The following is a 12,878-nucleotide window of genomic DNA, read 5'->3' on the forward strand; positions in this document are numbered from 1 at the left end:
CCCTTGCTGCCGAGTGCCAAGTAGCACGAAACCCTGGTCCAGGATTTCCTGTTGACCACCTCCAACTACCATCTTATCTCAACATAGTGCACTCAGTATCGAGCCACCTAGACTAGTGGCCACATTTCAACTTGATCGATAATATTTGATCAGCACTAAGAAGGACTTAACACGCATGACATTGATCACCACCCAGTGATCAATCAATTGTGATAGTTGTTAGTGTTATTCACATTTGTTCTCGTTTTGTTTTCTTTTTTTTCATAGGGTTACTTATTACGTTTAAAAACAAATCAAAGTGTAGATCAACAATTTCTAGATGTTGTCTTTCATAGAATATCAGATTTACGAGTTTTTCACGCGTAAGTTTATACATCCTTTCATTTTTCTTGACTAAAGTTGTTGTTTTGAGCATTTGTGATTTCGTTTTCAATATTCTTTATCTATCGGTAAAATTATGGTATACCAACGACCTTCAGTTAACCAATCAGAATTAAGTTGATACCCTATGTATTTTGCATGACATTTAAAATGCTCTGATGGATGACTTGTATGTGATCATGAACTAAGTGAAAATTGTCAATATTTGGTTATTAAAATGCTCCAAACTAATAAAAATATCTATTATGCAACGAAAAAGTGGATTTTAAATGATGCTTTACCGAAACTACAAAACATAGCTGCATGTGAGACAGATTGTGTGTTAACGTGCTTGATGTGATTGAATGAGTAATGAATAGTATTTCGTGAGGTTAGATAATATTCTCCCACTTTAACTCTTACTCTAAATGTCAACCTTAAATTTCTGAAGTTTGTAAATAGAAGAGTGGTAAAGGATTGCGTTGTAGCTGATATCAGTTCGTGAAGAAAACCATGACCTTATTTTGTAAACCTGACTCGAAACTTCAGTTTAACTGTTAATACCTAACCCTAATCCTTTCATATCACCCTGGATTACCAGGATAATTTCAAGGTTACGATAAGTTGTTTTTGTACACATAAGTGTGTGTGGGGGGGTAAATTTACGAATAATCAAGGTTTCTATAAACCTGAGAATTCATCCTTGACAATTTCTATAAAACTTTTTAAAATGTGTATTGATGTCAATTCTGTGCTCCGTTTCAATTATGTTTTTTGCTGTCGATGAAAATGATTTTCTACTTCTCACGTTGGTCAGAACATTTGACATGAACTGGTTTCGAAGCCGTCTAGGCACATGTTCAATCATCTTTGATTGCAGCGTTCGATTATTCCTCACTATGTATGTGTGTCCACACAAACATGTTAATTGTTAAATACAATGGGATTTGACGTAATCATTTGTGCATTGTCTAGGTCTTTTTGGAATCACGGACTCAGTCTTTTCAATCACAACCAGTTTAGCAGCGTAATAGGTTTTCTCGATGGCTGCTTTTCTCGATCTCTGTCTTAAAACTATACTGTTAGATTCACCTCCAAATTATGGACGGATATAAACAGTTTTCTTCGGAGCAGAATAAACGAGAGGTTTTAAGGTTGATTGATGTTTGCGCATATTTATAAACTTTAGTGGATAACCTTTTGATATTAGTGTATCAGTCAGCAGTTTTTCGTCTTCTACAACTGTATTTGTGGTATATATTCTGTGGATCCTATTAAAGAGACATTTAACTAAGCCTCGCTTGTCTTGCAATGGATAGAAACTGGAAATTTAAATATCGACCTGTCCAAGATGGATTCCTATGAACTGACAGTTCCATCCATCTTTTAAGGAAAACTTACACAGTTTATTGCGGATTGGGTTTAGCAATTTTACCAACCATTTTGCTAGTTCATATGTAGGTGAACCACGCATAGATAATATTTGTAGTAATAAATTATTAAGTTTATGGATTTTTAGGTAATCCATATAAATTCAGTCAGTATAGTTTACCTTCAGTTCTAGGTCTTCTTCCTGACAAATTTATGTTGTCATGACTCGTGTTTATAAATTTTACTAATAGTGTCAATTTACAGTGTTCTGTTATTATTTATCATTTAAACAAGATTGAATGAATACAGGTATCAATACCCAGGATCGAACTTGATAGTTTCAATTAAATTGATCATTAGATAGAAAGTTAGTCAGAAATTATCCCAATCAGTAGAAATTAGTATTTCTGACGTTTAGTGACTTAATGTAGGACACCTCTACAGAGTAAATAAATAAGTAAACGCGAGTGCGGGATCGTGGATGCGCACTGCTGAGTAGTCCCATAATAGGACGAAACAACCGTCCAGTGCTTCTAGGCTTTCCATGGTGGTCTAGCTTCAATCGACTCATGATTTCAACTATGAAAAATACTGAAATCTCCACAAAACCCCTACTGGTTTAAATATTAGTACAAACGAAACAAAGCTGAATATTTTTTATTATAATCCAAATCACAATAGGTCTAAACATGTCAATATCATGTTTTATTTTCGACCAATGTCCATTATTTCATATTCCAAATGTATACATTTTTGATATGGATAGTCAACCAGAAGTTGCCTTATGAAAAGGTCAATCAATGGTAATCAGAAATCACCACCTTAAGGTCAAGTACACTTAATTGGGTCAATGGGTCAATTTCCTAAGGATAGAGTGGTATAAGTACTTATGAGTATTTGTGCATTTCATTCAGTAGTCCAATATAATTCTCGCTCAAGGGGTTTGTTAGGTCGGCTTACAATAAACTCTAGAGAGGCTCATAAAGAGCCCAACCAATCAGCGATTAGTTAGAAGCTATGCTACTAAAATGCTACTAAAATAACAAGGTCCTGATTGGCTGTTAACATACTGCTACTATGGAATCTCAAGGTCTTTTAATTACTATAAAACCCCTGTTTTTCTGTACATAATTGAACCTTGTAGTAAAGTGCTTCTCTGATACTCGTGTCTTCTCTCTGGTCTTTCAAGTCGCTGAGTAGTGCTAGCCTGGGGTTATCTGAATAGCTAGGATCCGAATAAAGCGTTCAACGTACAAGACATATCAGTGGCGACGGGGAAAAACCTACGAGACATATCAGGGTTAGCGTGTAACACACCATATATTAGTATCGAGATATCGGATACCACACATCAAAACAATTTTTCACACTTATTGTCATTCATACAAATAAATATAGTGGTATGTTATACAGAATCAATCACCTTATGTTAACTTTATTTCGGTTATTTATTAATTTACTCTAAAGAAATGAGTTAAATCAAGTGACAAAAACATCAGAAGTACAAGTTTTTACTCATTGGGATACTACAAAAAGAAATTATTATTGAATTCATTAGTTATTGGGCTGTTTTCTTAGCGTAGAGATGATCAGTTATAGAAATGGCCCTTGAGTATAGTACACAAGGATATAAATCGTATTTCACTTTGCGAATAACGGAAATTGTGGAAAGTTTAAATTTATGTTTTTCCACGTTTGTTTGCAGTTTTCGTAGTGGCGTCAGATTCATTTAAACTTACGTCCACATTTATACTCAGTCTTGTAGGTTTTACAGATAGCTTTTACTATGGATATGATGATTAAATAGACTGTTTAAAGTAATATTAATGCATTGAGTTAAGTCAATTTTTTTTCGTATAATGGTTTGAACTATTCCGTTGTTACTATGTTGACTGAATGTTGATCAATCTCAGTCGGTGTATATGTGTCCTGTGCTAATTATCTCGATATGGTCATTATAACACAATTAATAGAAATAATATCTATGATATTCCAGTGATTAGGATAATTAAACTTCCTAACGTTTCATGACTTAGTGTAAACCACTTCTTCACAGAATAAACACATAAAGTAATTAAATTAACCGAAGTTTAAATAGTACAGAGGAATAAGACAAAAATTATTAAGTACAATCAATCAAAAAACTGGTCTAATTCAATTTGTTCAAGTATGTGGATGGTACGTTTGTCGTCATAAAAAAAAGACTATTTCACGAACTTTTTATAAATTCATTGGTACACTCTGATCCTACAGTAAATTTACTTACGAGGATGAAAATGAACACTGTCAGCTATCATTTTTAAATTGTTTAGTTAAAGAAATCTAAGTGAAGCCACCGAAAATCAACACATTCGAATCGTCACATTGACTTTGTATAGTTGAGATCATGAGTCAATTGAAGCTAGACCACCATGGAAAACCTGGAAGCACTGGACGGCCGTTTCGTTCTATTATGGGACTCCTCAGCAGTGCTCATCCACGATCCCACCTCGCGAGATTCGAACCCAGGACCTACCAGTCTCGCGCCAGAGCACTTTAATTCAGCACAACCATTTAGTGTAAAAATTTGTTTTTATCTAAGTATCTTTCGAAAAGTAAACAAAATTATTACATTTGAAGGAGATAAAAAGAACAGAAGCATATTGTTCACATCTCATGGTGTAATAATTTTCCTATGAAAATGCAATACTTTCGAATGAAATACCATGGATTGGTACTGTAGTTTTATCATAACACCAGGGTACAACAGAAGAATTCCAAACAGTTTTAAAATAACATAGAATTAAAGCATACTAATGACATCTGTTTGTATAATACGATTGAAATCTACTTCATCTAGAAAAATCTAGAGTCGTCAACGTGATCGATGCATCCCCCCCGGTATTATGCTTCTAAGCTGTATGCTTTATCTTATTATAAATGAATAGTGTATTGTTTTGTGTATTTTTTTTAAAATTAATTTTTAGACAGCTTCATTCTGATCTTTATGTGAATCGTGAAAATTTTATTCAACTTGGACGAGTATTTCTAGCGAATGCAAAACATTTTGAAGAGCTCTATGTGGATTTTTGTCTTAATTATCCAAAGTATGCGTTTTTTTCCAAACAGTTTTCTTTAATTACAGTTGGTTTTGAAGTATCATTATTAATATTATATAATATATTCACTACTAGTGTAGTGTCCTGGTACGGCCGAGAGTGGGGAGAGTCCCCTCTCCCTCTCTAAATGCTCTCACATGACCACGCGTATATAGCCTCTGTCATGGAATCCTACTCACTGCATTCTCATGACATTACTGTTGTTTACGAAAGTGAGAGGATGAAAAGCGAATGTCCAGTACCTTAACTGGGTTGGTGGACACGGCTAGTCCACCTAGGGGAGTTGGAAAACCCTGATTCCAAACCAATGGTGCACATGGGCTGGCTCCAGTATCCTGAGGGAACAAATGGAGTATGAATCAATCGTTGGTCACCGATAACCATGAGACTGCATCTCCTCACGATGCTCCACTGCCTTGTGGATCAGACCTTTAGGTCAAAGGCTTCGGGTGTTGCCCCCTAAGAGAAGCACTTGCTTTAGTTTGGGCACCTGGGCAGTATCACAGCCCTCACATAAATCAAATGAGATTTGTGTGACGCATATTTATCTGGTGCCCCTTTGTACCAATATTTATGTGTTTAACTAAAAAATAAAATAAAAAAGTTTGACTGAACCAAGTATACAAATATTTATGTAAATCTTGATGTAATCCATTTAGCAATTAAGGGGGCTATGTACTTGGATTTTATTTTCGAACCGATAGGGATAGGAAGGTTTGAACGTATGAATTAGGGTTTGAAACTGAAGTGATCTAGCTACTGAGTGACGGCTTCATTTTTTTGACAATGTTATTGATCGTCTAGTGTTTCAGGTCACCAAAGACAATTTCCTGCTAAGCATTGAGCATTTTTCCCAAAATTATGCTCCCAAAGCAATTTAATGTATATTGTACCCCTTTTTCTAAACAAACAGATTCTGGGAATTTAGATAGACCTAACTGTTTCGTCCATTTAAAATAAACATAATGTTCCTAATATGGTGTTATGTACGAGTGAAAATTACGTCAAATAAACGTTAAATTGTCATCTCGGAACAAGAAAGCGATAAAGATTTAGTATGAGGACAAAAATAAAATAACCGTGACCAATCTTCAGCCAGTTCTTACCTGGTAAGATAAGAGCTTTTGTAAATAAATAGTTTGTGGTGAAGAAAATAATAATATTACCAGGTGTGAACATATATTTACTCTGCCTATCAATCGAAAAACCAACGACATACAAATTCGCTTATATAGATCTGGATTATCCGTATCCCTAAGTCCTTATAAGGACTCAAGTCGATTTTTTAGTCTCTATATTGTTCTTGATTAGGGTTATCGATTTTAATGGTTAGGATTAAGGGATTAGGTTTGGGGTTTTTGATCATCAACTGACATTAGTTGGAACAAAATATCCTCTTTCACCATTTAAATAAATGAATATATCTCAAAAACCCATACGATACAATGCCAATAGGTTATTGTTTGCTTCAAGATTGCAAGTTCCAGGTTAGGATTTAAGGATAATGTCAATTTTCTTGTTATATACAGTTTTTCAAAGAAAGAGGAGAGTATTTTATCCATTCAATGATATCACATTCACTCCATGGTAACATTATACCAAGATGTTTCTACTGCTCCTCTATACCTAAATATTTGAATTTTGTTCCGTAAGCTAAAAGTCGTGTTCTCGATTGTGACTTATTCTTCTCTATACTATAATCTTACCAATGAAGCAAGCTGAACTTCAGTATTCTGACAAGTACCTATACTAGCTCTCTGTAAGACAACTGGTTAAAATATACCAAACAATTCAATTATTTCATTTCACTATAGTCTCCTTACTTCATGTTTTAATGTGTTTGTTTTTCCTCTTCTTGTGATACTGTTCAAATTTCTGTTAACTCGTATTCAATGTACATCATTTTGTCAACTTCCGTCTTTTTTGTGGAACAGGAAGATAGCTGAAATCTTACGTATAATAACCATAACTTTCAAATAGTTTGCATATACTTTTCACAGATTCTTCGAACGTGTTCATTGATATTCATCTTGGTAATGTTGTGAAACAAAACGATGAACTATAGGGATCAATATTCATCGTGAGAAACTACAAAATGTTTAGATAATACGTATACATAGCCCTCGGCTATCTGTCTGCATCTTGTGGTGTGTTTTTCTATGCGAACTGTCTTTTCTTTTGGTCTACAAGTGTGTTCAGGTGTTGAATTCTCTCATATGTTATTTACTAGATTGATTTAGATTAAGACCTCCAGTTTAGGCCAGTGAAATTGACTGACTGACTACCTCTCGTCTTCTGTATAGAAATAACAGGAAATATTATGATTAATTTGCATTTTTCCCTCCCCTCTCCCTACATTTCATACATTTTGTTGCTGTTGGTTACTGTGGTTTATTTTTGGGGATTATGCAACTTTGTACGGTGTTCCAGTCGTGTTAAGGATGTCAAGCCCTATTCGATGATGCCGATTGGCTTTCCCGGGAATAGTTTCAGTTTGTCACGGTTCACAAGCCTATTGCGCTGGTGTGATTTTGTTGGGGAATAGTTACTCCCAAGTCTAGGAGTGCGGGGATCGAACTTGGGGCAAGTATATTCTACATTTATGCCAGTAATACATAATTGTTCACCTGTGAATCCCTTGGCATACACATAGGTTTACTTATTTGTTTGAACACATAAACATTGGTACAAGCGGACACCAAATACATTTGCGCCACACAACGACAATGAGGCCAGTAGGAGTTATCATTGACATGTTTGAGGGCTGTAATACTGCCCGAGGACCCAACCCGGAGTCTTTGACCTGAAGATAGTAGAGCAACGTTAGGAGATGTGGTCTCATGGTAGCCGGTGACCAACAATAGGTTCATACGCCATTTGTTCCCTCAGGATCCTGGAGCCCATGTGTACCATAGATTTGGAATCAGGATTTTCCAACTCCCCTAGGTGAGTCCTCCATATCCACCAACTCGATTAAGGCTCTGGGTATTTGCTTTTCGTCCTCTCAATTTCGTAAACAACAGTAATGCCACGAGAAGGCAGTGAGTAGGACTTCCCTGACAGTGGCTGTATACTCGTTGCCTTATGAGAGCATTTTGCGAGGGAGAGCTGACTTTCCCCACCCTTGATCATACCAGGGCATTCAGGGTATACTTACCCTGTTAGCAAATGTACGTTACATGCACATCGGTAGCACATAAGTTTTCGCTCATGCATCTCATGGCACCTATAGATATATTCACCCACTTGGGAGCGTTGTTGGTCACCTCTCCCTCCGTACATATTTGCTGCAACTGACAGTCACTTGTGCATTTATTGCATATTACTGGTACAACACTTACATTCCTGTTGAGAGTCGGGCGTGTACTTTTTGAATATACGTACGTACACAACTAAACAGACCGAGACTCATGCAATTCATATACATAAGCATACACATCGAGCGGTCTGCAAAATTTAAGAACCTCGACATTAGAGGTCCCAATTAATCCAGTTTACTGCAGATTGGGTGATCAATCAGATCTCGCTTACCACCCAAGTTAACTAGCAAGGTTTGCTCTACCACCTGGCAGCACCATGGAGTGGCCTTACGTTGAATTTCGCTCTATACAACTTTGTCACTTTTTCGTTACTCTAACCTGATTTTCGTCACTGTGGTGTGTGTGTGTGTGTATGTGTGTTCATGTCCATCAAAATATCTGTGTGTATGTATGTTTGAAAGCTTAATCAATGCCTGGACTAGTTATCTGAATTTCCCTGGAAAATATTTTATTTATTTGTATTGTTCATTAAGATATTATTTTCCTGTATGTAGAATCTACAAAACAGAATTATTTTAGTCCAAATTGTTTGTCCAAATAATTTTCTATGTGTAAACATTTAATTGAATAAAATAGTAATCGTTTTTTCGCTGATCTATTATTACTACACGGTGGAACCATTTCTTTTTCTAAAGAAAATTTCCTTTACTAACCACTTCTAGCTGTAACTAGGTAGATACCATCGAAATTAATTTGTAAATTGTATTTACGTATCGTTATTCTTTTCTTTTTCATTGTGCCTTTATATATTTCGCCTTTCTCTCTTTTCATTACAAACAAAAAAACTTATCGACTAACTAACTAACTGACTGACTATCAACTAAGCTCAGCATGAACACGTCTATGACCAATTAGAATAAGTTGTCAAATTTTTCGTCTAGTTGATTCGAAAAAAAGCCTAACTTTTTTTTGTCTACTCCTTATTGATCGACTTTAGCATATACAAGGTTAAAAGATGTTACCTATTGCATTCTGATTGATCAAATTTTTCATAAGAGTTTTATTATTTATTTCTTACTGGTGGGGGTTTGCATGTAGTTTTAGTGTTTCTATCGTAAACCACGTGGCTAACAACAAGTATAAAAAATGTTGAATCAGATGAGACTATAATTTATAGATGAACTTTGAGAGATGGTTGAGACTATGCTCTACTGACGGCCTCAATCGAACAATCAAAATTAAGCTAACCGATGATCTAATTTAAAATGCTGTTGTGGATAGCTTGTTGCTATAACTCGTAGTTTTCATTTTATTTCACATTTCGAAGGAATTGGTTGATGTTTTCCTTGTCGAATGATCTGTTGAGGTCAGTATGTTTGCGTTAGGAGTCTTAAGTTTAGGAGTTTTAGGGTTAGGAGCTAGGGCTAAGGAGTTATAAGGTAAGGAGTCAGTGTTAAGATGAAAGATGTTAATGTTGAGAGCTAGTGTTAAGGAGCATTGGGGGAACTTCAATCACTTACTACGGTCGAAATGGGGTTATAAATTAGTGTGAGGAATTGAGACTAGAAGTGTTATGGTTATAAGTTAAGATTAAGAATTAGAATTAGGTTTTTCATCACTAATTTAAATCAGATATAATTCTAAAATGTAACTTACCTATATGGATGTATGAATTCCGTGCCAATCCAAATCAAAGACTCGCAGTCTTAGATCTGATTGGTTTGTTCATAAATTGTATTCTCGCTGTAAATAACGTGTCTAACAGCATTTCCCCTAGGTCAAGAGGAATAGTTAAAAATATGTGGTAACTGTTTAAAACATATCAGGCTCTTCAGTTACAAATCCATAATTTTTGCATTACCATTAGCCAAAGTAAGAAGTGGATAACTGACAGTGTTCTGTACTAAAGTAGAGAACTTTGGCAGCTGTCGACTTAAGTCCAGAGAAATACTACCAACCAACGGTTGTCCAGATGATTTCGTCAAAATGTATTTGTTAGAACAGAAGAATAGGTCAGACGCCGATACAATATGTTCAACCTCTATGTCTTATCATGACCCCACCCCACCAGTAGATCATCGCATACTGTAAACCCTTACCCATGTAATCTTCCCTAGTGTTTATGGTTATCTCTACTCCGTTCCGTTTTTAATTTACACATTGACCTTTCTAAATTCATATAAATTTCTTATCACCTCTCTTATTAAAAATTATATTCACTTGGCATTATAAAAAATTTCACCCACTATATATTGTACTCACAATTCATTTTGTTATGCTGATTATGGCTCAACAACTCACAAGGAATTTTCCTACACTTGTTTTGATGACCTTTCTAATTTGATAATGATTATTTTGGTATATGTAGGTTATAAACGATGCAAAAGTTTGCTATTTAGATGAATTTTTTATTTATTTTATTTATTTAAACACATAAATATTGGTACAAGGAAGCACCAGATATATATGCGCCGCACAAATCTCATTTGATTTGTATGAGAGCTGTGATACTGCCCACGTGCCCAAACTGAAGCACGTGGTTTTCTTAGGGGGTCACACCCGGAGCCTTTGACCTAAAGGTCTAACCCACAAGTCAGTGGAGCATCTTAAGGAGATGCATTCCCATGGTAGCCAGTGACCAACGATTGGTTCATACGCCATTTGTTCCTTTAGGATACTGGAGCCAGCCCATGTGCACCATTGGTTTGGAATCAAGGTTTTCCAACTCCCCTAGGTAGACTTTCCATGTCCACTAACCCGGTTAAAGCGGCGGGCACTCGCTTTTCGTCCTTTCATTTTCTTAAACAACACCGCCGCCACTGTGAGAAGGCAGTGAGTAAGACTTCCCTGACAGAGGCTATATATTCGATGGTTATGTGAGAGCATTTGGAGAGGGAGAGCGGACTCTCCCCACTCTCGGCCGTACCAGGGCATTTGGGGGCATTTGAATGAATACCATTATCTAATTCACTTAAAGACACCATCATAATACGATAATTTTGTTGAAATCATGAACCGATTCATGACCGCTTTTGAAATCCGTACGCGAGGATCGTGAATGCACACAGTTAAAAGCTTTCGTAATAAGACGAAATGACCATTAAGTGCTTTGTCGATTTCAATACTAGTCTAGCTTAAACGATTTCAGCATTTCAATGATGTTCGACAGTTTTCACAACCCTGGAGCTCTTCTAGGGTTACTGCCGGTCTGAAGCCTGGATAAAGGAGGAGGGCTAGGCATAGGGTTAGCAACTTTATTCCATTGAAAGGAATTCTCCTGGAAAAGCGCCTTAAAATGAGTTTATTGAAAAGTATTTCTTCGCTGACTTGTTGTATGGTTTGTTGGTTACATACTTACGTCAAATAAATATATGACACTGTTAGATTAATAAGTCACATTTGTTTCGGGTTATTGGTGACTCTCTTTATCAATGTAAGTTTACTATGAACTCATAGTATACAAACGATTGTGAATTAGCTGGCTACATTCATTCAAACTCAACAGGAATTATAGAGATTGAATAATTATGTATGAGAAAAACTTGGAAGAAAAATGCCTGAAAACATACTTAGTTCTATTCTTTCCTCATTTGTTAATTCGGTTGTTGATTTAACTATAAGTATGGTTAGATAGATGTACAAGATTTTACGCCCCCGAATGCTCTGGTACGGCCGAGAGTGGGGAGAGTCCGCTCTCCCTCTCCAAATGCTCTCACATAACCATCGAATATATAGCCTCTGCCAGGGAAGTCCTACTCACTGCCTTCTCGTGGCACTACTGTTGTTTACGAAATTGAGAGGACGAAAAGCGAATGTCCGGCTCTTTAACCGGGTTGGTGGACAAGGCGAGTCCACCTAGGGGAGTTGGAAAACCCTGAATCCAAACCAATGGTGCACATGGGCTGGCTCCAGTATCCTGCAGGAACAAATGGCGTACGAATCAATCGTTGATCACCGACAACCATGAGACTGCGTCTCTTCACGATGCTCCACTGCCTTGTGGATCAGATCTTTCGGCCAAAGGCTCCGGGTGTGGCTCCCTAAGAAAACCACGTGCTTCAGTTTGGGCACGTGGGCAGTATCACAGCTCTCACACAAATCGAATGAGATTTGTATGGCGCATATGTATCTGGTGCTTCCTTGTACCAATATTTATGTGTTTAAATAAATAAATAAAATAAACAAGATTTTACAGCTTGTTCATCATTATTGCTCATATTTCTTAGCTGCTGAATAGTTTTTTTTAAAAATTATTATGTAAATTTGATACTATACTTAAAAGAATGTTTCAAATAGATCATTCAACCGTTTAGGTTTGCGCAAACTGTGTATTCCTAGTTCTGTTAATTTAAGTTCAATTATCCCCTGGCGGAAATTTCATTGTTATTTAGTAAGTAGCCCATTTACCTCATGCATGAAGCAGTTATCAGTCAGTCACAACGTAGAACTTCGTACGTACATACATCAGTTCAAGTTGCCATACCACATTAGCACAGAGATGAAGTTGTCGATTCAAATCCCATAGTGGTAGAAGTAGTAAGAGTATAAGCATTATGTGAAAGATTAGGGTTTGAAGATGTCATTGAAGGAGTATAATACAGTGAAATAAATTTGGAAAGAGAAAAAGATAGAAGCATGAAGAATTGAGAAGATTAGAATTTGGTAGAACACAAAGAGTGGATGCACATTCGCCATTGCAAACGATTTTGAGCCATATCATTCAAGGTCTCTAACCATCGATTGCTGTCATCTCGCGAATCCCAACCAGCTAGTCTATACCTACTAGCAT

General features: G+C 36.3%; 1 protein-coding gene across 2 annotated transcripts in view; it reads left to right on the forward strand.

Moving 5' to 3' along the window:
* Nucleotides 1-12,878, forward strand: part of Smp_176430.1 (putative pleckstrin homology domain containing family G) — a gene marked incomplete at both ends in the record, with an annotated part of 47,668 nt that overhangs the window by 4,846 nt on the left and 29,944 nt on the right. For both annotated transcript variants that reach the window (XM_018793030.1, XM_018793029.1), the window contains one exon: nucleotides 268-362. In XM_018793030.1, coding sequence (XP_018647583.1) covers nucleotides 268-362 — 95 coding nt within the window. The remainder of the gene's footprint in view (nucleotides 1-267; nucleotides 363-12,878) is intronic.

The sequence above is a fragment of the Schistosoma mansoni genome, chromosome 1, assembly GCF_000237925.1.
Source record: "Schistosoma mansoni strain Puerto Rico chromosome 1, complete genome".
Lineage (NCBI taxonomy): Eukaryota > Metazoa > Platyhelminthes > Trematoda > Strigeidida > Schistosomatidae > Schistosoma > Schistosoma mansoni.